General features: G+C 38.1%; 1 protein-coding gene across 1 annotated transcript; it reads left to right on the forward strand.

Annotated features, from left to right (window-relative positions):
* Positions 1 to 20,590: 20,590 nt before the first annotated feature.
* Positions 20,591 to 27,296, forward strand: arhgap19 (Rho GTPase activating protein 19). Its single transcript, XM_063475093.1, has 12 exons — positions 20,591 to 20,641; positions 21,439 to 21,713; positions 21,826 to 21,906; positions 22,954 to 23,163; positions 23,345 to 23,571; positions 24,033 to 24,119; positions 24,236 to 24,301; positions 24,659 to 24,865; positions 24,953 to 25,060; positions 25,325 to 25,438; positions 25,720 to 25,821; positions 27,164 to 27,296. The coding sequence occupies exons 1-12, from the start codon at positions 20,598 to 20,600 to the stop codon at positions 27,221 to 27,223; spliced, it is 1,581 nt and encodes a 526-aa protein (XP_063331163.1). The 5' UTR covers positions 20,591 to 20,597; the 3' UTR covers positions 27,224 to 27,296.
* The last annotated feature ends 486 nt before the right edge of the window (positions 27,297 to 27,782 follow it).

Consider the following 27,782-nt stretch of genomic DNA (forward strand, 5'->3'; position numbering starts at 1 on the left):
GACAAAGACACAAGGGGAACCTAATAGACAAGAACTAAATGGGGAGACAATTAAAAATATTGAATAAACTCATGACTAACAAAATGGACTTAAACTATAATACAAAATGATATCAAAACACAACTCAAAACACTGGATCAAATGACCCTAGACATTGACAATGAATGTGTTTTGTTTGAAAAGTCCGAGTCACACTTTAGAAATAATGATAAAAGGCAGCCCTGAAGAACATATGCTTTTCGAAGTCAAGCCCAGTATCTAAAATCACACCCAAGCTTCAGGTGCTCAAGCAGTTTTAGTGTAAGTAGCATTCACAAGAAGTGAATCTGGTACTTTGAAACCTTGGAATTTGCTCAAATAATCTCTGTTTTGTCCTCCTTTACCCATAAAACAGAAGATTGTTGTCACAAATACTTATAAAAATTGTGGAAATGCATTTCAAAATCCTTTTAATTTGAACAGACATTATTCCTACATCATCTATAGATTATAGAGGATGTGAGGATGAGGATGAAACCAGCAGATGAAGAGACTCTACTGAACAGGTGTCAGAGTAATTGGATGTTCTTCACTAAAGTTTAGTTGAGTGAGTAAAAGGGGGACGACATCTTGTGTCTAAGGGCAAGAGCTACACGCTGACCGGAGAATGAAGCAACAAACTGCAGAGCCTTCAGTTTCCAGGCCCCTCTTCTGTGGAACCAGCTCCCAGTTTGGATTCAGGAGACAGACACCATCTCTACTGCACACAGTTAGGGCTCGATCAGGTGACCCTGAATCCTGATGGGTGACACAGCATGACTCACCTGTGCTCTGCTGTCTTGCCTCTCTGCAGCCTCTGATTGTTGTTTCAGTGCCCTTCTGATAAGATAATAAAATACATGTTAAACAAAAAACAGGATAGATTCATGTTTTAAGCATGCAAATGTCCAATGACATGAGACCGGACAGTACGAAGAAGAGGAATGGTTAAAGCTAACAGATACCTTATACAACATTATTGTTGCAGTTTAAATTATTAAACCTACCTTATGTACGAAAAAGTGAAGTTGTGAGGATAAACTGTAATGTAAATATACCAGATAAGGTCAGGATAAACATTCAAAAGAAGTCAACATTAGATATGAGGCCATGTTTCATCTGTATGCAGCTCTCGCAGAAGCTTAAAATTCTAGCCAGCTTCTCATGTAAAAGCTTTTTGCTCACAAATATTCTGTAGTTTCCTTGCTGATGGTGTTTTTCTTACATTGTGCTAAAGATTTTCAAAAGGAGTTAAATCCATGGACTGATATGGTCACTCATATGTTTTAGACCAGAGTCTTTAACAAACTTTTGGCTAATATGTTTTTGTAGCAAGTGCACTGATCATGTTCTTATAATCTGTTCTAATTTATCAGTTTCACGATATGTACTATGATTTTTAAACTTGTGAATGATACTGCCAACTAAGCGTCAGTGGACTTTAAATGTCTCTGGGTGATATAAAGAACATCCCACCTACTTCAGAGCAAGAGAAAGAGTAGTGTGACGACCAGAGCAGTAGCAGCAACCGAGAGAGTAACAGGAAGTTTCCCATTAAAATATACATTTAAAAATATACATGTGTATACATTATCACTCTCACTGCACTTTATGTACATTAAAAAATAAATCTCTATATTTTCATGTATAACCATTCGCCCACAGTATAGCTTATCTTATAAGTATATTTTAATAACGTGTGTCTATGATTTTAATTTTTTTCAAATTGTTACTTGTCTGTACTCTACATTCAATTTGAACCTGGACCATTAACACAACATGAGTCATACAAAACACATAGCAGAACCAAAATTACATTTTAAATCTACACCTAAGTCATTCAAAATGATGGAGAGGCAAAATTCAAACTTTTGTATAATCAGCTAACATTTCACAGCTTGATCACTGACACACATTCAATGACTTAAGAGTTTCATATGTGATGAATAAAAAGCAGAATAAAAAGCAAGAATTCATGTTATCTTAAAGTCATCATATGTAAACGTTTGGTTAACTGCATTCTTTCTTTTAGAACTTAGCTGATAGCTGGACTTAATAAATACAGTCATCTGACCTCCTAAATGTTGTGATTTCAAAGTCTGGATGGGTGAAACTGTACAATATACAAAACAGAATCCTCAACTCAGATAGTTACTTAATTTTGAAAGTGAGACTATAACTGTAATAAATGTTGTAAAGAGGACGTGATCTTAAGTTATTTCTTCATTTTCAACTCACTGTTGGCATTTTAGGAGTTTCATTCCAGGACAGGTGAAAATGCTGCAAATGTGTACTACATAAGGGAATACTATAATCAGGTTTATACTGTTTAATGCTGGTAAATATCATTATAAGATCAAGCTAATGATTTGCTTTATCATTTTACTTCTGCATGTCCAACCGCTGACTGTAGTGCAGCTCACAGGCAGCTTGCCATGTCAGGTTTTGTGTTTGGCGATCTATCCAGCTGCTGAAGCTTGGCAGAGTTAGTGTACTGGAGTATTACAGTGTCAAGTATCATCCTTCAACTAATGAAGGACATATGATAGGTTTATTAATTACAACAGTTTATTTCAAGCTGAAAATTAAAAACTTGTTGGATGCTGTCGCCCTCTGCAGCAGGGATGTGGAACTAAAATGTGTGTGTTAAAAAAAAAAAGAGTTTCCATCTTCAAAGCTAGACACATAGCTTATACTATGAATTTTTCCAAAAAAACAAAAAACAAGGTGCCTTCAACCAGTTCTGGTGAGCCATAACATTCTTAGTTCTTGCCAGATGACCTTGACTGCAGCTGTAATGCTGAACAGATTTGCAGTACAAATCTGCCTTGCATGCTCTGCAGACTCCACTCCGAATCACGTTACTGTCAAATCAATCTCTCCTTCTTGATCTGAAAGTATAAGCATTTGTTGCATTTTGAAAATCCATGAATAATAATTCTCTGGACTGTCAACAAATTGCAATGTACCTACATTAAAATTTTCTTCTGCAAAATATATTTTGTGATGTTTTGGATACCTTGACTTTGGGATGACAGCTCTCTTTGGGGATAAAATTATGGCTGAGGTAATCCGGTGGCATTTGTTTTATCTATGAATTCATCTTTTTCTTTTTTAATTCCAGCTTTGTCTTTACCAGCAACCACTCCTGCATTCATCGTCCTGTCACAGTGCTTACGTGCTCTCGTGGAAACTAAGTGGTTCAACTTTGACTGAAATTTCCCCTGAATGTCTTCAGAGCTTCAGAACATATTCAGACGTCTGCTGGGGCTCTAAATTGCTGCCACTGAGCTCAATTTTACTAGAGCTGTCTGCTTCATCATCAGCTGCAGCCTCAGCAGCCACCTCTTTGTCTTCTTAAAATATGAAGGTTAGATTTCAGCTTTCTAGGTTTTATTTTAAAATTATCAAAAGAAATAATAACAAATAAAACATTTTATTTTCATATGGAATTTGAAACTTCTTGTGCACAATTGCCTTCTGCAGCAGTGAGAAGCAAATGAAACACTTTTAATCAGAGTATAGCATCCAGTCAGTTAATCTTGGGATATTGATCTGGTCAGTTAAGTAGCAGAGGAGGTTGTTAGTCAGTTTCAGCTGCTTTGATGTTCATGAAATTAACAACAGCTGCACTAAATGGGCAACAACGAGACAAGCCAGAAAAGAAGAATGGTTTCACAGGTGGGGCCACTGAGATTTTCTCTCTCCTCATCTTTTTTCATAGTTTTTTTCTCTAGTTTTGCAATTGGCTAGGGTCAGTGTCAATACTGGTAGCGTACAGCGATACCTGACCCAACAGAGGTTGCACAGATAGTCCAGTTCCTCCAGGATGGCACATCAGTGGGTGCCATTGCCAGAAAGATTCCTGTGTCTCCCAGCACAGTCCCAAGAGCATGAAGGAGATTTCTGAAGACAGGCGGTTACTCTACTCAACAGGGTGGCCCGAGGTCCTGACATCATCTAGTGGGCCCTTTGCTTGCTGACCAGCGCACCCTGTGCTTTTCACATAAAGAAAGTACGTTCAGCCTGAGCACATGTGGCCTGTAGAAGCTGTGAAGAATGTTAAGCTGCCTGTAACATTGCTCAGCATGATGGTTGGTGGTGAGTCAGTGATGGTCTGGAGAGCCATATCCATGGTGGAACATGCAGACCCCTGCAGGCTAGTTAATGGCACCCTAACAGCAATTTAGTTTACCACTCTTTGTGCCAAATCACCAGATTAATGACTATCAGTCATATCTTATCCTGTTTAGTTTCTTATCCTGTGTTAATCATCTTTATTAAAATGACGTATTTGTAAGTACTTGAAAAAAATCTGTTTTCTTTGGAGAATTTTTGCTGAAGATGTTGAAACGAAGGAAAAATATTATCAATAAACAGATCCTTAATTGTGTGTATCCCTTTGGAAGTCCATAGCTGGAATGTGGATCTTGAGAACAATGTGTGTGCTTGATTATGAATTAATGGTGTAAAAATTGAACATTGGCGCCAATGAAAATGCCTTCTAATCTGAGACCAAATTTTTAATGAGTTGGACACTACCGGATTTTTACCCGGATCTGAATTTGAATGAACCAAAGATTTAAGAGTATTAGGGAAAAAAGTCATACTTTCAATCCGTTCCCAATCAGGTCTATGTTCCCCGCCCCAGAATGACATACAGCGTATATTACAGGTCCAATGATAGAGCTGAAAGCAGGGCAACCCCATTCCTCCTGCAATCTTGGGTCTTTGGAGGAATGTCTTTTTTATTCTGGGCGTCTTTCTGTTCCAGATAAACTGAGAAATTAACTGGTCTAATTTCTTATAAATGCTTTTGTGATCAATATTGGAATACATTGAAACAGAAATAAAAATTTGGGTAAAGTGTCCACCCTAATGACATTTATTCGGCCAGCAAGCAAGATAGGCAATTTAGACAGTCTTTCAAAGTTCTGCTCAGTTTGATGATACAAATTAATGAAATTGTGTTCAAAGAGGCCAGAGAATTCACGGGTTACTGTTATTCCAAGAGATTTGAAAGTGTTTGAAATGGTAAAAGGAAACGAAGTCAATGTAGCGCTATCTACTTTTCTGAAGAACTAATAGGAAACAATATGCTTTTTGTTAGGTTGATTTTGTATCCAGAGATTTTCCCAAATTCGGTTAAAATTGTCATAATTTTTGGCAGTGATTTAGTAGGGTCTGTGATATATAGCAACAAATCGTCTGCATAGAGAGACACGTTATGTTCTACACCAAATCTCCTTATTCCTCTATAATCCTTTGCAGAGCATAATTGAATGGCGAGAGGTTCTATAACAAGTGCAAATAGCAATGGGGACAGAGGGCACCCTTGTCTCGTAGAGGCGTTGGAGGGAGAAAGGACTAGAAGTTATACTATTTGTATTAACCGAGGCCTGGGGCTTTGTATAAAGCAGCTTAACAAGGGAAATATTATTAGGTCCTATGCCAAACTTTGACAGGGTTGAGAAGAGGAAGTCCCACTCGACTCTGTCAAAGGCCTTCTCCGCATCTAGTGAGAGTAGCATTTCAGATTGATAATAAGTATTATGTGTATATATAACATTAAACAGCCTTCTAATATTAAAAAATAACTGTCTATTTTTTACAAATCCCGTTTGGTCCTGCGATACAACTGTTGGAAGAACTATCTCCAAGTGCATAACAAAATATTGGCAAAAATTTTGGTTATCTACATTCAATAGACTTATTGGTCTATACGACCCAGGCTCCAAAGGATCCTTACCAGGCTTGTGGATTAAAGAGATAGTGGCATCATACATGGTCGAAGGTAAGCATCCTCTAATTAAAGCTTCGGTATATACCTCCAAAAGCAGGGGTGAAATCTGTTCGCTAAAGGTCTTGTAAAATTCGGCACTATACCCGTCCGGGCCGGGGCTTTTTGAACACTGCATAATTTGAATAGCCTGATTTGTCTCGCTTAAGGTTATTGGTTGTTCTAGCAGTACTTTATGTTCTATATTGATAGATGGAACTTGAATAGAATCGAAAAAACTCTCAATTAAGTCTGGATCTTTTTGTGAGTCTGAGGAGTAAAGTGCTGCGTAATATTCTCGGAATACATCATTAATTTTCTTTGGATCTGTTGTTATTTGCCCTACATTAGTTATTTCTGTAATCAATCTGGATACTGCAACTTCTTTAATTTGCCTTGCTAGTAAACTACCAGTTTTTTCCCCCCGTGTTCATAGTACTTATGTCGAAATTGTGTAAGTAATCTTATTGTGTCGTTTGTGTAAAGCAATTTAAGTTCTGTCTACAGTGAGACCTTTTTATAAAGTTTGGATGAAGGAGAGATGGCATATTCTTTATCTATTTCTAAAAGTTCCGTTGTTATGTTTGACTCTTTTCGTTGCTTGTTTCTATGACTACTCAGTGGAGATTTATGTTCCTGTTGGTGGAGGAAACAGGAAGCTGGCTGCGTTTCTGCTTTGCAGACTTATTGCTTGTGAGTAGTATTGGTACAACATGTTTACAAGTTTAGTTAGTGCATTTCTATCACACAGATTTGTTTAGAAACTATTTATTCCATCTGCAGTCTTATTCTATACAGAAACTGAGTAACCAATAGGAGTTAAGCTAAGTATTTGATCATAGTCCTGGGCCCCTTCCTAATGCTCAACTGGCTCTTTTTCATTTTCACTCTTCATTCAAAGGCTCCATATATACTCATAATGCAATATTATAGGTTTGTGAGATTTTGATAAATTTGACGTGTTAAGTGTGAGCTGTGAACATGTGGAGTTGCTTGCTGCTGGCATTTTACCAGAGCCCCGGCAACAAGACCACCTCCCAGCTTTGCAAGTCAATCATTTTCCCACTTGCTCTATAGAGAAACTGAGTAACCAAATGGAGTTAAGCTAAGTATTTGCTCATAATCCTGCCCCCCCCTCCTTTTGTTTCTTGTCATCATCTTGGCTAACACCACCAGAGGGCTAAAATAATCATACACGTATAATCATACATGTATTAGCTACTGATGCAACTTGCTGGGTGTTTTGCTTAAATTATAATCAAAGCAGGGTCTGATCACGTGCTTGAAATGCCAATAGTTTGTGCATTATTATTATTGTTATTATTACCTTATTTTGAATTTTTGTCAGCATGATAATCCTATAGTAAAAATTTAATATCATTAAGGAATCATTTCATTTTTTCTTGTTTATGAAAGATTTTAACTAAAAAAATTTAACAATGAGTTTTTTTTTTTTTTTTTTTTAAACCGATGGCTGATGGCAAAGCTGAACATTTTAATGCTGACATCCTACCAAATGCCAAGAAAAAATATAAAAGATCCCATGCACAAAAAACAAAAAACAAAACAAAACAAAACAAAACAAAACAAAACAAAAAAAAAAAAAAAAAAAAAAAAAAAAAACACAACGCACTGGAAACCACTTGACCTGGTAGATCCAGCAGTGCCAACCCTCACTGGCCACAACCAAGATGAGGCAGACATTACTTTTCCATCTGAACCGGTGATGTTGACATGGTAGTGAGCACAGGCAGTATATATTTAGGACACCTGTTCATACAGTTGACCATTGATGTGTTGCAATGTCACACAGCTGGCATGACAATGTATGCCATGCAGGGCATTTACAATGAATGTCTTAACATTTCATACACTTATCTCTTGGGTTAGCAGATACCACCAACCAGGCTGTTCTGGGGAAAGGAGAATAGACCCACCTCCCTCCAGGTAGAAAGGTAAATATCAAAAATTATTCCTCCAATAACACTACATAGCAAACAATTACACTACACTTAAATGTTAAAGACATATTCATGGTTACATGTCAGCATTGTGCAAACAGCAGGGATTCTTTTGTAAGTTTAGTAACCACTACTGTTCCTTGTTTTCTTTAAAGTATCCATGTTTCACTGTTTCAAATGTGTTACTAGATTTTAATCATTTTAATTAACATCACATGTTATCAGATTTCAGACACCTCCACCAGCAAAACCATTCTGGGCAACTGATGCTTTCCACACGCCTTCAAATTCTCTAGCTAAAAAGGTATTCCCACTCATTTGCCGTTTTATAACCAGGGTTGACGTAGTTTAATTTCACTTTTCACAAACTTCTTTTCTTTCCAATAATAGCCCCACTTTGCACAAGTATCATCACTTTGCAAATTCTTTAGCTGATCTGATTTAAAAAAAAAAATAAAAAAAAAAATAAAAAGCTTTGAGCTAACAGGAGCTATATAATGATTTCACACATCTAGCTGATGATAATTCCATTTAACTTTTGATTTGATATGAAATGTTGAAACCCAGTATTAGAAAATCTCATGTGTTAACAGATGGCCAGGACACCTCCACTATTAAAACACATCTGGAAAGTGGATGAAGCACTATCCTGCACCCATTTTCTCTCTGGAAAGGCATTTCTGAATATCGAACTGTCTCCATCTGCTTCTCTGTCTCTCTCAGAGGTGGCAAAATTACAGACATTCTGTACTTTAGTGCAAGTACAGATACTCTTGTTAAAAATACTCCAGTAAAAGTAGAAGTACTGATTTAACTTCTTTTACTGAAATGTACTTAAAGAAAAGTAGCTCCTTGAATTTCTAACATTTCTACAAACCACTTTATGCAAAGCTAACTGAACCTTATGCTATATTCATGTAATAATAAAACATATGTAGATACTGAAAGTTACTTACTGAAATAAAGTGTATTCTAAATATTAATTCTAATAAAGGTTCCCAGCTTGAATCAGTAAAGTAGAACATGAACAGAAAAAAGGAAAATACATCCATTTTCTTTTGCCTCCATTGTAGAGGGTGACTTTGCCTCTAAACAGGAAAATGAGAAGGGAAGAGATTACTCAGTATATTGTGATATATTCTTTTCTGCAGTCAAAATGACTGAACAGTACAGAATGCCATTTTAAGAACATTTATTGTGCAAAATTTTTTAAATTACAAAATTATTCAAATAATTTTTGAGATGTAACAGATCTTTTTCCAAACAATGTAACACAAAATTCTTAAATAACAAATAAAAATGAATATAAATGCAAAAGTGTTTGAATTAAAAAAAACAAAACAAAAAACAACAAATAAAACAAAAACCACACAACACACAAGTAAAATATCAGTAACACAATTCTAAATTGTTTAAAAAAAAAAAAAAAAAAAGTGCCTTTGGAAAAGGCTTGGGAAATATCAGCCTGCTGGTGTGTAAGGCTTGGTAGGACTACCTTTTTTCTTTCCACTTGACTGACTGGGCGTCTATGGAAGGCGCAGTTTTTGGCTTTCATCATATTCCAAAACAAGCTTCGTTTTGAGGTGATAAAACAAATTACTTGTACTCCCTCTCTTCCCTATTACTGTCGCCCGGCATAATTCGCAGATGATATTTTTCTGCTCAACATCCGACTGCTTAAACCCAAACCAGGTCAATATGACCGACGTCGCACTGGTCTTCTTTATGAGCACCCTCTCCTCCCCACGTGCAATCTAACCTGTTTTTCCTACACTAAACTACACAGTATTTTCATGCAACTTTTAAATAATCACAATTAGTGTACCTCAGTTTGTTCACAATATGAAACATGTCACATGTGCAGACCCAATATCTGATTTAACAGCATCTGAAATCTCCACAAACACAGGAACAGGATTGGCTTTCATGGGTTACTGTTTGGGCTTAAACTGATTTGAAGTTTGAAGGCCAGCAGCAACGTAAAATAAACGCAGTATACCAAAAGTAATGAGCCTGCTTTGAAAATGTGAGTATAAAGTACAGATATTTGTTTAAAAATGGTTATCAGAAAAAAAAAAAATACTCAAGCAAAGTACAGATACTTCAAGCATTTGTACTTTGTTATTCCCCCCCCGATGCTGTTTATCTTCAGATTATGCTATAATATGATTGAGTGATATAATTTGGCTTAATGTGCAATAACATTGCTTAATTGTCTTAACAGTTTAAAAATGTCCTCACTTGACAAAAATACCTAAACTTACTTTTTTTTAACTCTTGCCAGGTTAAAAAAGAAAAGAAAACAGAAAACAGAAGACATTTCTAACATCGTTGTACCAAGAGAAAATACATTTTATTGCTTTAGGGGCAGGGACAGCTCAGTAGGTAGAGTGGTTGCCCCATGATCGGAAGGTCGGGGGTTCGACTCCACTGAACGGCTACCCTGAGGTACCCCTGAGCAAGGTACCGTCCCTACACACTGCTCCCCAGGCGCTGCATTGGTGGCTGCCCACTGAGTGAATGGGTTAAATGCAGAGGAGTAATTTCCCTACGGGGACTAACACAATAATAATATTATAACCTTGAAACACATTTCATTAAAATGCTTAAGAACAACATGTGTCCCCTCTATCATTCCTTGATCAGCCTCTCCATGACACAAATGAAGACCTACTGACAGAGGAGCTACAGAGCAACGGAATTCAGCACTTTAGGTGTGTTAGTGCAACTCATTGTCAAAGTGATGAAAGGTTTAAATCGAGAATTCTCTAGAAATTATCAGTGCACGTGTAATTCCCTCACATTCCTGGCCTACCACAATAAGGAATGCCAATTCAACACAACCCAACTTGATAAGGTGCTCGAACAGGGAGATGTACTCTACGGTTGGGTTAAAGCAAATCTTCTGCAGGAGGCTCGTTATATGCACGATAATCTGACAATAGAGGAACTACCCAATCAAGCTCATACTGACACAAATGTCTACAGTGTGAACATTGAAGATGTGCAGTATGGATACCTGAAAGCAGCAGAAAAAAAGTCCTCAAAAACAAAAGAGGTGGTTGCCTCAAGTGTCTGTCAACAGATGTGAACCATGCTTTAGTCTCACCTGAGTGCATTGCAGTTTTCCATGACAGATCAAGGAGGTATGGGTTCTTTGACTTACACTAAAGCAGTGAAGCAGGTTCACTTTCACTCATATGAATGACCTGATCAATTGACCTGATTGTGGCAGTTATGGAAGATGAGAGTTTGCGCCAGTTCAAAAGTATCAGCACTCACAGTGAACATCCTGGACAGTCAACTCAGGTAACACAAAGACCTACTGCTACAACAAGTGCCTCAACCAGAATCAGGCCAAACCCATATGACAATGTTACAAAGTACTTTAAACTCATCACAAGACAAAAGGGCTACAAAGCAAATCTGTGAAGACCAACTTGAAACATCTGTCGAACCAACAGGCAGCATCAGGAAAGAACAACATCTTGAACTAAATAATGACAGAGACAAAGTCACAGATAAAACCCTCAAAACAGCAGAAAACATGTGCAAACTAAATAAACGACGTAAGTAAGCGATCTGCCAAAACAAGTCAGAGGCAGCATGTACAACCTAAAGACAAATCTTCATCTGATGAAGTGGCAAAGACAAACAAACATGAAAACTCATTAAGCTGAAAACTGTCATTACCACAAACAAAAATTTTGTAAATCCTCATATTCAAGAAAAAATAAAAGCCCATAAGGTGAAGCGGTACCAAACTGATCCTCATTTTTAAAACAAAAAGAGACTATCAGAAGATCTATCACAGATCCTGATTTTCAAAGCAGACAAGAAAAAAAAAAAAAAAAAAAAAAAAATTGTATGGGCCAGAAATACAGAGAGGATGTGTCAGAGAAAGGAAGAGCATACATATTAGCTTTCCGTGAAAGAATTCGATTAGGGCCCACCCATGTCTGTACAGTGTGCCACAGAACTGTTTCCTGATCAAGTTAAACACTGCAACTGATCAAAATGTGTTAGAAATAGTCACATTGTTGCTACTTGCTTGACAGGGAAATTTGTCCATGTTTGTGACAGGGAATGCTCAACTCCTTGTAATTTCCAAAACAAAGAATGCAAGAGTGGATCTGCCACAGCTGTGACAGCCACCTAAAAGGAGGATGTCATCCTTAGCAGTTGCACACATTTTAGCACTAGCACCCATTCCAACTGAACTGAGTGAATTAAATATACTTGAACAACAACAACTGATTGCTAAAATTCTTCCATTTGCCAAAATCATTGCATTGCCCAAAGGACAGCAAAGAGCAATACGTGGGGCTGTTGTTTGTGTACCATCAGATGTAGAAACCACAGTAAACTTGCTCCAAAGACCCAACAATGAAGGCCAGCTCCTGCAGGTAAAACTAAAGAGGCACATCAGGTACAAAGGATACCAGCACTTCTACACTGAACACGAAGAATGTATTAGCAGGACTACAAAACTAAAAGAATACAAAGATGTATCAATTGATGAGGAAGCTACTTTTGAAAATCCCACCACTGAGGATACAACACAAAACAAGAGCACCAGGAGTCCAGAAAAAAAAAAAAAAAAAAAAAAAAAAAAAAAAAACCACACAAACAAAAAAAACAAAAAACAAAAAACACAAAACTGGGCACAAGAGTCCATCACACAGTTCTGGAGGCCGATCATTGAGCCAGCGGTGGCAATGAAGCAGTTCCAGAGGTCGGCTGCGTGAAAAGCGGCAGTGGAAGAGAGGAAGAAACAGATCTGGAGTCCATCCACGCAGAAAGCAGCGATGGCGTGGAAACAGTTCAGGAGGCCGACCGTGTGGAAAACAGTGGCAGTTCAGGCGAAGCAATGCCAACCGAATGCCAACTACATGTAAAAAAAAAAAATGGCAACACCGTTCAGGGGGCCGCCCACAGCAGCAAGGATCCTCAGCCAGCGTTCTGGAAAGTGGCTGGCGATGGTGTGGTGGTGGACGTGGGCAGGCAGGTCGTGCTGGACCAAACGATGACGGAGCAGGACCTAGCCTAGCAGCTGAACGGCCATCGACATGGCTGCTTCAGGTGAGGGATCTGGTGGCGCTGATGGATGGACTCTCCTGAGCCTTCGGAAGGAAGAGAACGCTGCTTATGCGGCTCCTCAGACCCTCCAGCGGAGACAGACACATGGCCAACAGGTGCAGAAACCTCTGGCAGGGATGAAGCTGGCTGGAGCTGTGCAGGGCATTGACATGAGACAGGCATAGCTCCATGCACTGATAGAACAGGTGAACCACAGTCCTTTAAATTCACAGGCAGAGAATGTACAGTCCCAGTCATTACTGTTCCTGGCTCAGAGGGAGCAGAACAAAAAGTATTTTATATCCATAGTGCCAGACGATGTGGCCTTCAAGAAAACAGTCTTAGAGCCTAAATTTACAGAATCGGAGGCATTAGACACAGAGTTTAGAGACACTGGATAGACAGACTCAGGATTAACAATTTCTGAGGTTAGGAGCCTGAGTTAACAGCTATTTAGTCTGAAAATGAGGATTCCCCTCGAATTGCCTCGATGGCATTTATCCCTACCTTGGTATCCGAGGTGTGGGAAATTCGCATCATCAGGCCAGGTCGATCTCCCAGAATAAGCCTGCTGGGTCCATGTAGTGGTTACATCGTTCTGTTATGTTGTGCTGTGTGGCAGGCAGGATAGGACCCAAAGAGCAGCAGCTTTATTGCTGGGAAAGTTGAACAGGAGTATAGGGAAACAAAACTAGAAACTCAAAGAGCTAACTAGGAACTAGAAAACTAAACTGCAGACAGAGACCTTAAAACTACCAAAAACCCCACAGAGATGGTACACCAAAACACAGACAGAGAGAAACACAGCGCTTAAATACACTGAGGGAAAACGAGGGAATGAGACACAGGAGGAGAGCACAGCTGGGAACAATCAAACCTGATGCAACCAAGGGAAGCAAAACTAGAAACACTGACATGAGACACGGACCTTCAAAGTAAAACAGGAAGCACACGGCAAACGTTTGTCTCTGTGTAAACATATGTATATATATATATATATATACATATATATATATATATATATATATATATATATATACATGTGTGTGTGTGTATATATGTGTGTATATATATATATATATATATACACACATATATACATATATATATACACACACATATATATATGCATGTATATACATTGTATATATTGTGTCTATTTCTTACTTAGTGTAGTGTCTGTTTTTGTTACTGTTAAACTGGAGCACTGTAACCAAAATAATAATGGATTATTCTCCATACATAAAAAGTTGCACTGTGCACTGAGAATAAATGCTGACAACACAATGCCAGCAAAGTCCCCAGGGTGTAGTGAACACTGTGATGCAAGCTGCCATATTAGCTTTCCGTGAAAGAATTCGATTAGGGCCCACCCATGTCTGTACAGTGTGCCACAGAACTGTTTCCTGATCAAATTAAACACTGCAATTGATCAAAATGTGTTAGAAATAGTCACATTGTTGCTACTTGCCTGACAGGGAAATTTGTCCATGTTTGTGACAGGGAATGCACAACTCCTTGTACCTTTCCAAAAACAAAAAATGCAGGAGTGGATCTGCCACAGCTGTGACAGCCACCTAAAAGGAGAGAGGATGTCATCCTTAGCAGTGGCAAACAATTTAGCACTAGCTAAAATTCTTCCATTTGCCAAAATCATTGCATTGCCCAAAGGACAGCAAAGAGCACTACATGATGGTACACTACATCTGATGTGTACCATCAGATGTAGAAACCACAGTAAACTTGCTCCAAAGACCCAACAATGAAGGCCAGCTCCTGCAGGTAAAACTAAAAAGGCACATCAGGTACAAAGGATACCAGCACTTCTACACTGTGAACACGAAGAATGTGTTAGCAGGACTACAAAACTAAAAGAATACAAAGATGTATCAATTGATGAGGAAGATACTTTTGAAAATCCCACAGATAATCAGGTAATAGAGACCGAACATTGCGCACCTGATGCAGATATACAGGGTGCACAGCCCAGAAACTCAGAACACCAAATTGTGCCAGAAAGGAGAACCATTGAGGATACAACAGCTGAACTGCTTGAGCCATCTAACAACGTAAATGAACAAATAGAGCTTGAACAGTCAAATTCAAATGAAGAGCCATTAAAAGATATGGAGAAGGAAAAGGAGGAAGTTCGACCTGGTCTTGCTCTGAATACCTGTATGCAACCACCAGATATAGCACAGGAAATGTTATCATATGGCGAAGGAATTTTTACCATTGCACCTGCCCAAGGAAATAAACCTGTTGGCTTTTTCTCTGTTCCTAAACTTGAAGCCATGACCTTTCCTGTGCAGTTTCCAACTGGACAGAGCACATTAGATAAAGCCAGAAAAATTAAACTGTCCCCAAGCATGTACTTTAATTCGCGGCTGTTCTCTGCAGATACACGCTTTGCAACTTATTCTTTTCACAGTTTGTGACAGAAACACACATGGCTACAAACAGCATGTCAATCCAAGTGCACAACAGTAAGGCAATCACCAAAGATGAATGTAAAATTCTAACAGAATGCTTCAGAATAAAGATGAACTGGTGAAATTGATAAATAACAAAGATGAACACGCTTCATCAAACCTCTGAGAGGTACTCCAGCCTATTGGGAGAAGGTCACTGAAAGATCTCCACGCTATAGTCAGACAGCTAGGAAAGCCAACTTTTTTCCTGACATTTTCAACTACTGAAATGAAATGGCCTGAGGTTGTTGAGGTCATAAAAACTCAACAAGGTGAACAAGTGGAGTTTTCAGAGCTTGACTGGAATTCAAAGTGTGAAATTCTCTGATGCAAAACTGTCACTGACATGCACATGTTTGAAAAGAGAATCAATGCCCTAATGGCAAATCTGATCCTGTCCCCTGCACAGCCCATTGGTGAAATAGAAGGTTACTTCTATAGAATGGAGTTTCAGGCTAGAGGTAGCCCTCATATCCATTTACTGGTTTAGGTCAAAGATGCACCTGAATTAGGAAGCAACCTCAAAGACCATGTGTACAAATTTATTGACAAGTATATAACATGTAAGATGCCTGACCAAAATACCCAATGCTAAACTTGCTTCTGAGAAGCACACTTGTCTGGATCCTCTCATTCTCCCTAGTTCCAGCTGGAACAATACAACATGGTCACATGCAGCAGACACTTCTCTTACACAAACCATACAGACATGGCAAAGGTAAATGGTGGTGGATTTGCGCTGTAGTATAAGAAAACTCTTAGAGCTGAGGCCTGAAAATACCTGCAAAATGTGACTGACCTTGAATTTGTTGTCCTCAAAGTTGAATCACCAGTCAGAGCTTTGATTGCAACTGTATACAGACAACCAAATTACAGCCACAACAGGTTTTCACCACAAATGCAAAACCTGTTGGACTCATTGAACATGAAGAATCACCAACCAGTCATTGTTTGTGGAGACTTGAGCAGAGGGAAAAAAGCATCTATGAAATGTTAGTCAAGAGGATATACGCAACTTATTGCTCCTGCAGCTACTGAAAAACACATGCTGATTGATCACCTTTACATATCACAGACATACGCCTGCCTCCAATCAGGTGTTCTCAATACATATCCCAGTTATCACAACCCCATTTACTGTGTTCTTCACTAAAATAAATCATCAATTTCATTTATACGTTTCACTTGTTCAGTGGTTCAGAGTGTAAAGTTGGTGGGTTTGTTTGTTTTTTGTTTTGGTTGTTTTGCCATTTGGTACAATGCAAATAGGATGTTTAACTGCCATAAATTATTGAAAATTGTATATAACTTAATTATATGAATGAATATGTTTGAGTTTTTTCACTTTTCAAATTAAAATTCCATTGAAATCAAAATTAGCTGTATTCTTCTCCTTGTCCCTGTCTCATTATACAGCTGTCATTAAAACAATAATACAGGAAGTGTGTGTTACAGGAAGTGTTCAGGGCTTTCAGAATAAAAGCTGCTCATCAGGTACGATGTTTCTCTCGCCATTGAGATGGGCTTTACGGTTCCCTAATACATCCCACTGAAGCACAGCCTCCTCTGTCCATGTCTCTCATAGAGAACAATGTTAAAATTGCTGCCAAATTCCAGCTGAAACTTAGAGTTGGAGGGTGTTTTTACACTGTTACCACGTCAATATTATAAACACTCTCTGTTTAAAACCCAGCAGCTCTTTGCTGCAACCACTTAGATCCTGATGTCGTCTGAGAACTGGCCCGGCCGTAGCATAGGCACACTTAAAAATTCTTCAGAAATTTTTTCTGTCTAGTTTTACACGATGATGTTCAGTTCTAGACCATGACGTCCTATTCTTAACATTTACATTTCATTGCACACGATGACATTCCCTTCTACATGATTACTTTTCATTCTACAAACGTTTACATTCTACATGATTACATGTAGAATTATGTTTTAAGACATTGTGTTTTAAGTGATGACATTCTTTTCTAAACAATGGCGTTCAGTTGTTCACTATGACATTGTGTTCTACATGATGACGTTCCATTCCACATGATTATTTACCATGCTAGACAATGAAATTCCATTCTGCATGATAAAATGCCATTTTATACAATGACATTCCATTGTATATGATGACATTTCATCCTGCACTGTGACATTCCATACTTGAGTATGTTTCATTGGACAAGATGAAATTTTCTTGCATATTTTGACATTCTATTTTAGACGATAATGTTACATTCTGCATGATAAAATACGATTCTTCATGATATTCCATTCTAAATGATAACATTCTATTCAACCTGATCGAAGGAGCTTAAAAAGAAAAGTGATTGGACTTCTTGAGTTTTTTTGAAGATGTTTCAAGAAACGTTTTAACAAGAAGAGAAGTCTCTTCTGTCACATTTGCTGGTACTGCACTCAATAGGCAGGACTCTGTACTGTGCAGTCAAACAGTCAGTTATACTTTATAAAGTCTCATTTTTTCCCATGTGACCTTTTTCCTAGCTGTCGACTTTGTTCCAATATATGACCATCCTGTACACAATACAGACAGGAAAAAGCTTGATTTGACAGGAGACTTTTCATGTTTGAGAGAAGCTATTTTACAGTCATCCTTAAGAGAAACATGAGTGACAAAGCTGTTTCTTTTAAATTGTGATTTTATTTGAGATTTAATAGGTTTTGTGATTCCCTTTGCAGCTGTAAATCCTGTATATGTTCAATAAAGTTAACAATATCTAGAGGACATGCTCTTTGGTCAGTCCTCTCGAGAATCTTGTTTGTGTTTATTCTCCATTTTTCTCTCAGTTTGAATGGAAACTTTTGAATCTGAATTTTCATGTTAGCTAGCATGCTTAACTCTTCCAAGTACTTCAGTTCCTCCATAGCATTGCAACATTCCTGAAGGAAGAGTCCATATGCTTTTAATGTTTTAGCATCCTCTCCTTTAATATTGGGCCAACCAGTGACCTAGTTTTAAATGCTCCAGGAATCCTGTTGTTTTATGCAGGTTATTTAAATGGGAACAGCATGTAAAAATATAAGGAACATGTAGGCTGAAGAGGCACAGTGTCAGTTTTGTGACCCTGTCAGTTATTAGCAGAAGTATTTTTTGCCACTGGCCTTATGGCATGTGTATTTGTCAGGGTTTCACTTTCAGGAGAAGAATATTTAAATTATATTTAAATTAAAGTCAAATAGGAATTAAAAAACCTGTGGCACACAGTTACCTTGAAAATTGTATATATTTTATGACAACGTGATCCACAGACGATGTTTGAATTTAGTGTGGAATTGGTCACCAGAAAGACATGCCATTCAACCACTACAATAGTGTTACTCTTTCAACAGTTTGCCTAATGTGCATTGTGACAGTGATTACTGCACTCTGCAAATATCTCACGTGGTCTTTACCGATATAAATTTTAATAAAAGTGTGTTGAATTGAATGAATCGATTCTTTTAATTTTCATTTGTTCCCATCTTGCACTCCTGCCTGGTGTAATTTGAAAGAGTTACTTTAATAGGTAGGGATAAAAAACTTAACCATGAATGGATTTGACTACAGATCCACTTTGTCACACTATGGACATTAAACACACACTCATCAGAAGTGATGTCTCGGAGTACAGAAAAGCAGAGAAGTAATTGCATTGCAAAGTGCACAAAGCATTAATGCAACAAAACTAAACAGTCATGTTGCTGTGTTATTAAGACTTTTTATGAGAAGGAAATTAACTTCATAACTTAACAACTAGTTTGTTGTTCAGCAGCAGCTCTGTCATAGCAGAGCAAACCTCTGATGCAGCTCTTTAACAACAGCTACAAAAATGTTTCACAAAAGAAAACACACAAAATATTTTCAAATCTTTATTTGCATGTTCTGTATAAGAAATATATGAAATTAAAGGTTACCTTTTCACTGTAGAAAAAATATCAAAAAAATAAAAATGTATAATCATGATCAAACATTATACAGAACACCCTAGATATAGAAGGGACTACATTCGGTGCTTTGCGTTGCATTTAAGGCTTGGATGCTGCTCAGCCATGGAAACCCATTCTGTGAAGCTCTCTACGTGCTGTTCTATAAGCTAATCTGAAGGCCACATGAAGTTTGGCGGTCTGTAGTGATTGACTCTGTAGAAAGTTGGTGATCCCTTTGGCCACTAACAGTTGAATGTTTAATAGCGAGGAAATTCATGACTGAACTTGTTGCACAGCTGGCATCCTATCACGATGCCACGCTCAAATTCTCTGATCTCCTGAGAACAACCCATTCTTTCACAAATGTTTGTAGAAGCAGTCTGCGTGCCTAGGTGCTTTATTTGATACACCTGTAGCCACGGAAGTGGCGTTTCTTTCATTACTTCCTGTAATGTTGCTGTCGGGGTTGTTTTAAATGCACTTATGGAGCGTCTTAGAGACTGATAATGGATATTGTTGAATTTATGAAGACTTGTACCTGCTGCTGAATTATATGCAGCACTGATATAATACTGCCCTGAATAATCCAATGTAAATGGTTTTCAAAGAATTTCCATCTGCTCCCCAGTCACTTCCTCATTATATTTAATATGCACGTGTTATTTTTTTTATATTTACAGCTCATGTCACCCTTTCATCAAACCAAAATACAATAAATTTAGGTTGTTCTCTTTCCAACTCTTGTCCACTTAATTTGAGGTTGATACTACTACCAGCTCTTTTCTTCGTAAAAAACATTATTTTAGTCTTTACAACAAACTAAATTTCTCCTCTTCTCCACATTGCCCAATCATCTGGAAAAAAGGAGAACCCAATTTCACAATCTGTAGGCTGGATCCTATACCAGCTGCAATAGGACAAGAGGCTGGGTACACCAGGTTGCCAGTCTGTCGTGGCAGAGATCCATTCACATCTATGGAAAATTTTAAATCATATATATACTACTACTAATACTATCACTACTACTACTACTACTAATAATAATTATTATTATTAATACAATAGGGTCATACTTGACAACGCAAATGTAACTGTAATTAAAAAAATATATACAATTGACGCCTGGGTGTTATTTTGTGTAAAATTTGCGGATGTATTTAGCTGAATGAGCTGAATATTTAGTTCATTCAGTTCTGTTTGTTTACTGATATAGTTTTTCTCTTTATTAACCCCTAAATTCAAACTGACCAATCATAGTAAGAGACATGCAAATCATGGCCCTCGTGTCACGCCCCGAGTTCGACAACCACCAATGGTTGACGACGTAGGCGGTGCCCAGAAGACAACAGCCGAGGATTCAAACTGAACATGGCTACAAGTAAAGCTGCAGATGAAAACACAGAAAAAAGAAGGTAAAAACGGAATAGATTTTTTATATTTTGTTGGTATTAACATAGACGAGGAGTTAGCATTTCTTACGCTTATTGCTGAACGATGGAGTTTTTAAACTACTGAAAACGGGTTATGTTAATGAGAGTGATAAAGTGCCACTCGACAAGCTTGGTCATTTTAGTGTAGCTGCACAGCAGCGTGTCATCTGCTTGTCGTCGTTGTAATGCAGTTTAAAACACCCACACATTATATTAGTTACAGTTTTGTAGCAATTTAAATGTATAGCTACGTCGAAAAAATATTATCGGCTACTGGTGGGAACATCAAGCACTAGCAATGTTAGCTGAGTGGCTTGAATGTACACAATGTGTTTGGGCTAATCTAATTCACATCAGCTAAAATGGATCTAGGTTAACATATAATATACACGTTATCACTGTCCCGCGTGTCTGTGTATGCATTCACCTTCTTCAGAGGGTAAAGCGAGCTAAATAACAAAGTAATCTTGTTTGCCATAGCTTACTGTCTTAAAGTTCTTATCAGACTTTTGCTTGAGATGTTGAATTTTGAAGATCAGATGTATAAGACAGTTTGTGTACACCTTATTGCTGTTTATGTTAACATTTCCTTGGGTGAAACTGTGAATCCCAAATTGTTAAGGCCACCTTGGATGGTGACTCACTGCTATGGGTGTATCAGCAAATAGTTGAATGAGACACCAATTCCAGAGCCCTTTGGATAAAAGTGCTAAATCTAAATGTAAAGTGTCCTCCTCACACATGCATACATGTGTTAACCTTATGCATCTCCTCCTCAGCAATACAGTGTACAGTATGGTGATCAACCATGAGGAATCTCCTGGGGCTTCTCGTGCTGGCCGACCACCAGTCATCTTCAACCCAGACTTTTTTGTCGAGAAACTCCGCCATGAGAACCCAGATGTTTTCCTGGAGCTGGTGCTCAGTAATATTACTAGACTAATTGATCTTCCTGGGTCAGAGTTTGCACAGCTTCTGGGAGAGGACAGCCCCAAGACCCCAACAGGCGGAAATGGAGGATTTTTCCGTTCTTTCAACTTTCTTAAACGCAAAGGTCAGACACTCAGCTAGGTTACAACAGTGGTGAAAACTGAAACGCATGCAGAATATGCAAGTTTGTTGAGAGGTCTTTAATCTTTAGTATCTCCTTTTTCATGCTTTCACAGATAAGGGCCTTGTGTTTGGAACCTGTCTGACAGAAAGCTGCATGGCCCAGATGTACAAGCTTATTGAATACCTCAGTAAAAGTAAGTGATTTAAATGATATTCGCAGATTCCTTAATCAGTTGTTAATACATCCATGTCCTCTTCTCTCATTTAGAAAGCAACTACACTGGCTGCTCTTTAAAAGAGAATCCTTTGCAAATCCATTTGAATTTTAACTTTGTATTAAAATGAAACATGAACAGAATATTTATTTTTCCCACAACATTGGCCATGTTTCATTTGTGAAGAGGCTTCCTCAGTTTGTGCACTCTTTTAGACAAACTCTCCTGAGGTCACAATTATGCAGTACATGTATGCATTCAGAGCAGACTAACAAGATAATCAGTTTTGAAAGTTAAGCACTGCAAGTTTTATTTAATATGTACTATATGTTAACTCTTACTACACATTTGCCACAACTTGTTCATACTGTTCAGATACATTGACAAAACACACCGAGTGCAAGCGCAAAGAAAAAACTGATTTATTTTTAAAGCTTGAAATATCCTGTTAAATGTGGTGATTAATAAAAGACTTTAACAGTCAGCATATTTTCAAATTGAATACGTGTATGCACCATATGCATTAACTTTTCCAATGAGCCGTATTAAATAGGGTTGCACAATTATGTGCAAAACGATTACCATGATCATTTTGCATAGAAGTATTTCCATTTTTGGAAAAATAATTACAGAACAGGATAACGTCTGTTTTGTCTGAGTAAATTGACCATTTTATTGAAGCCTTTGTTTCTCCATGTGAGTAGTGGACACACATCTTTGGCCACGTGGAATGCAATTGCATTGGGGATTTCAGGTCATTGTTGCAAGCTAGTTGTTCTTGGTTAACATCACTTGCCCTAAATCCAAAATATTTCTGTACAATTCGGAAAATGATCTGTTTTGAGGGACAATCGTTTTTCCTTCTGCGGTGCCAGACATTTGAATTCAGTTTTTTTGTAGCGGATTTGACTTTTATTTACTTGTTTTATTTACTTGTGTTACTTGTTTTGATGCCATCCAGGAATGGTGAATCCTTAAACTGATCCAGAATGATGACATTCGATTATTCTGGTCTTGCACACTTAGATCTGCATGTTGAGGGACTGTTTCGGGTGCCTGGAAACAGTGTTCGACAGCAGGTCCTGAAGGAGCTCCTCAACAGTGGGGCTGATTTCAACCTGGAGTCTGGGGACTTTCATCCCAACGATGCGGCCACGCTGCTGAAGACTTTCCTGGGAGAGCTGCCGGAGCCCCTGCTGACACACAGACACTTTCATGCTCACCTCAAAATAGCTGGTAGGAATATAAACAAACACACATTTGGTTATACCTTTATTTTCTCACTTTAGAACAGAGATACAATTTTCTAAGAGTTTCTCATTTAATAATTCTGTCATGTTTTTGGTGAAACATTTGTGTTTTTTAATACATAGCCACCCTACTCTATTTTGTCTGTTTTAAATAACTTTTTTTCTAGACATGACTCTGTTTGATGAACAAGGCAACAAGACCACGATACCCAACAAGGAGCGTCAGATTGAAGCCCTGCAACTTCTTTTCCTGCTCCTACCTCAGGCTAACCGCTCACTGCTCAAACTGCTGCTGGACCTGCTTTACCACACCGCCAAGCAGCAGGACAAGAACAAGATGTCCTCCTTCAACCTGGCCCTCATGTTTGCTCCACACGTCCTCTGGCCTAGACATGTAAGAGTCATAATTTACTTCATATTAAAGATTCTCAGAAAAAGAAATAAAAACTTTGCAAATTATAGATCAAGAGTGTCTTGCTCATTTTGGAAGCAAAATAGTTTTTACATCAGTCATTTATGCAGTGGATGATGGCGAGTATCCTGATGGATCCCACTGAAAACACTACGTCCACATGAGTAGACTCAAATGTTTGGGATATGCTGATGGATTTTAAGGGAATGCACATGTTTTGTAACACAGACTAAAAAAACACAATTAATATATTGAGGCTGATTCAAACCTAGAAAAATGTAACATGTAATCAGATCTTATATTACAGAGATTTGAAAAGCTTGTAAAATACATTTTGTTATTGAGTCATTTTCATGATAATATCCTATGAAGGTTAAAAGACCTGCATTTTTACACTGGTAAGATTTGCTAAATATTTTCTTCATTCTGTTCTCCTGCTCTAGATGACAGCTGGTGACCTTAAAGACAATTTGAAGAAACTAAACAGCAGCATGGCTTTTCTCATCAAACACTCACAGAAACTCTTCAGGGTGATTATAGACAAACGTGTGACTTAACAGTTGAACATTTTGAAAATGAATCAGGGTTTTAAAAGCGTCATGTTACTGGTTTAGTGAGGCACATCTTTCTGCTGTATGTTGTTCAGGCCCCAGTCTACCTGCGGGAATATGCTAGAATGCATTTCATTGGGACCAAGGCTCTGCAGACCAAGGTTAGTGAACCAAGTTCACATTATGTTGCGTTTCTCCTGCTTTTGAATTTTGGAACAATAAATTAATTGAAAAGACAATAAAAATTAAAAGACAACTTTTAAGTTGTTTTCTTCACTTCCTCTTACTTTTTACAGTCAGTGAAAAGTATGAAGACGGTTATGCTCAGGTTTGGTTTTAGCAGAGCAGGTTTGATGTCAAATTGAGGCCCCAAATTGTACCTGATACATCCAAGTGTGATTATGTGTGAAACCTTAAAAAGCATTTAGAATAAATGGCTGCATTAATGTACAGTAATGGCTCTAATACAAACAGTGTGCCCCCAAGTGTACAGTCTGACTTGTCCTGTGCTCTGTCAGGATGATCTGGAGCTTCTGGCGACCAACAGCTCTCCTGCTCAGCGGACAGTACTACCTCTGAAGAGGGCAGCTGCTCTGGGCCCCGGCTCTCAGGAGCAGTGTCAGTCACCAGCTAACCAATATACAGAGGAGGCTTTGAAGGAGCTCTTCAGACACGTCCACCACAACATGCCAGACTCTGCCAAGAAGAAGAAACTTGTTAGACAGGTTCGCTTAAGGGTCTTCTTACTATACTAAAATCTGATAGCTCAGTTTCTTTTGAAATAAAATGTAATGTGATGTTTTTGTGTGCAGTTAGTCAAACAGACAAACTCTGGGACACGTACCAATGAGGGCAGCCAGGTCCCTCCAGCTCCCAGCAAGAAACACCCGCGTTCCCGCTCCTTTGGTGGCCTCATCAAGGTAATAAATAATTCTGGGAAGTCTTGAGAAATGAAGTTTAAGAATTAAACTTGATTTTTATGAAAATCTATATGCATTAACATAAAGAAGAAAGAGAGTTCAGAGAACCTGTGATCACCAAATATTATATAAATATTAAAAAAGGCATTACTCGAAAAATTAAAGAGCTTACAGGTTGATTTTTAGTGCTAATAATTAAGTTGTACATATCCATATGTAACTTTTCCTGTTTCTTACTGTTGCCCTGTGCTCCTCTGGTAACAGCGCAAAGCTCGAGGTGAGCAGCTGACAGCAGAGAGACGAGTCAGACACATCTCTCCTGATGCTCTCACCAGAACTGTAAGAAAATCTGATAAAGAGAACGACATCTTACAAGCAGTAAGTCTGTTTTTGTTTTTCTAACGCTGACATTTTTGTATTAACCACAAAACAGGGAATCCCAAAATTTCACTTTTCTTTGTAAATATGATAACATCATGTGCTGAATGGTATTTAAAGCCAGGACTCTTTCATGTCAAACCCCCGATACTTTTGTTTCCTCTGTGTGTGTGTGTGTGTGTGTGTGTGTGTGTGTGTGTGTGTGTGTGTGTGTGTGTGTGTGTGTGTGTGTGTGTGTGTGTGTGTGTGTGTGTGTGTGTGTGGTGTGGTGTGGTGTGTAGGTAAACAGCCCTTTGAGCGGTCTTGTGTTGGGAAAAGCAGGACTGGTAGTAAAAAACCCAGATTTTGCTTTTCACAAAGACAAAGCTCTGAAGGTTTCCAAGGTATTTCATCATCCACCCGTCTTTGCTTAATATATATTTAAAAGTCAATGTTCAAATTTTAATTAATTATTTTTCTTCCAGGCACTAATGAAAAACTGTTTATTGCAAATAATTCCATTTTGTGTGTTAGGACTGTCATTTTCCATATTTACTATATTTTTATTTTTTTTTGTTAGTTTGTGTTTGTTTGTTTGCTTGTTTTTGTAGGAAGTTGCACAGGCTTAACTTTAAATGTGTTTTAATTTCCTATCTTTAATACTACGTATGAAGATTTATTACATGCATTAGAGGCTGTCACATCTAAATGGGAATTTCATCTGCTTGTCTAGTTCATCTACTCTTCTCCAACCTAAAAGATCCCTTTGCTTAAGCCACAGAAACATTTTTAGTGTGTTAATTTTACTGAGCTTTTCAAGTCGGAACCATCAGTGTAAACAAATCATATTGGGCTTTATTACTAAATTGGGCTGTGGAATTAGTCATGTTTTAATTTCATTTATGAATTTGGCTTTTAGTGACTATAAAAATGAGACGATAAAGACGACGTGACTCTGCTTCTTTTGGTTGCTCCCTTTAGGGGTTGCTACAGCAGATGGTCTCCCTCAATCTCACCCTATCCCAGCCCTCTGCATGTTCTCCGTCACTACATACTTGACTCTTCTCTGTGGTTTTCCTCCTTCCTGACAGCTCTATCTTAACATCTTTTGCGCTATACATGCACTATTCGTCCTTTGCACATGTCTAAACCATTTCAAGCTCGCCTCTCTTTGTCCAAACCACTCAGCTGGAAATGTCCCTCTCATATACTCACTACTAATCCATTCTGATCTCTCCCAATAAAAATCTGCTACTTCCTGTTCAGCCTCTTGTTTTTTTGTTAGTGCTACTGTCTCCAAACCAGGTCTTGTAAACTCTTGCTGCTTTCCTTCTGTCATTCTTGACGTATGTGTTCACCCACTCCACCCTACCTGCTCTCTGATCTTCACCTCTGTCCACTGTCCATTGCTGTGGATGGGTGACACCAGTTATACACATCATCTACCTGCACTATCTCTGCTTCTTGCAGAGATAGTGCAAGAAGCAGATAATGAATAATCACATCCATTTTAAACACTGATGGTTATAATTTTGTAGGTAATTGCGTTATTAGAAAATACTTATTAATTTATAAAGGCATGCATTTTGTTTTTGTAACGTTTCATTCTGCTTTTGCGGTTTTCATGATTCCTCTGTATTATTGGTGGTTGTATAGGTGAAATAGTATTATGATTGAATGCCAGCATTAACATCTTTTATCCTTCCACCCTTCTTTCCACCTCTTTTTCTTTCATCCATCTCTCAGAAGGACTCGCCCTCAGATTCCAGGATGTGTTGCTCTCCTTCTCAGGAGATCTCAGTGTAAAGCCCCACACCTCCTCATCTCAGACAGGACTTTGGCAGTATTAACTTTATTGTTGCTTTTTTTGTTGGTTTGTTTTCAGAGCATTTTTGATGCATAGCAGTGAAAAAATTATTCAGTACGGCCAAACCAATGTCAGAAAGTTTCTTTGTCTACTGCACTGTTTACAAACTATTACAAACATGCATGATAGTTGTTGTTTTTTTTTCTTTTTTAGCTTCCATTAGTGAAGATTAGATTTAAACAATGAAAACTGTTGGTCCTTCAGTTTATTTGTTTGAATTGATTTCAACTAATTCAGGCAAAAAAAAGATCTTCTATTAGCCGTTTATTTTGGTTATCAAGTGCAATATGAGCAGACTTGATAACCAGTTGCAATGTGTTACAATTTGAACAGGAAAAAAAAGTCTGCTCCATCCAGTTTGATCTGCTGAATAATCAAATTTGCACATAAAAGTTTTAAACCATTCAAACAGTGTCGCTTGCCACTAACCTCTGGGGTTATCACCCAGCTCTCCCTGAATGTGAATGGTATCAATCAATAACAGGATCCTGGCTTTGG

This window comes from Pelmatolapia mariae, linkage group LG6 (assembly GCF_036321145.2).
Source record: "Pelmatolapia mariae isolate MD_Pm_ZW linkage group LG6, Pm_UMD_F_2, whole genome shotgun sequence".
Lineage (NCBI taxonomy): Eukaryota > Metazoa > Chordata > Actinopteri > Cichliformes > Cichlidae > Pelmatolapia > Pelmatolapia mariae.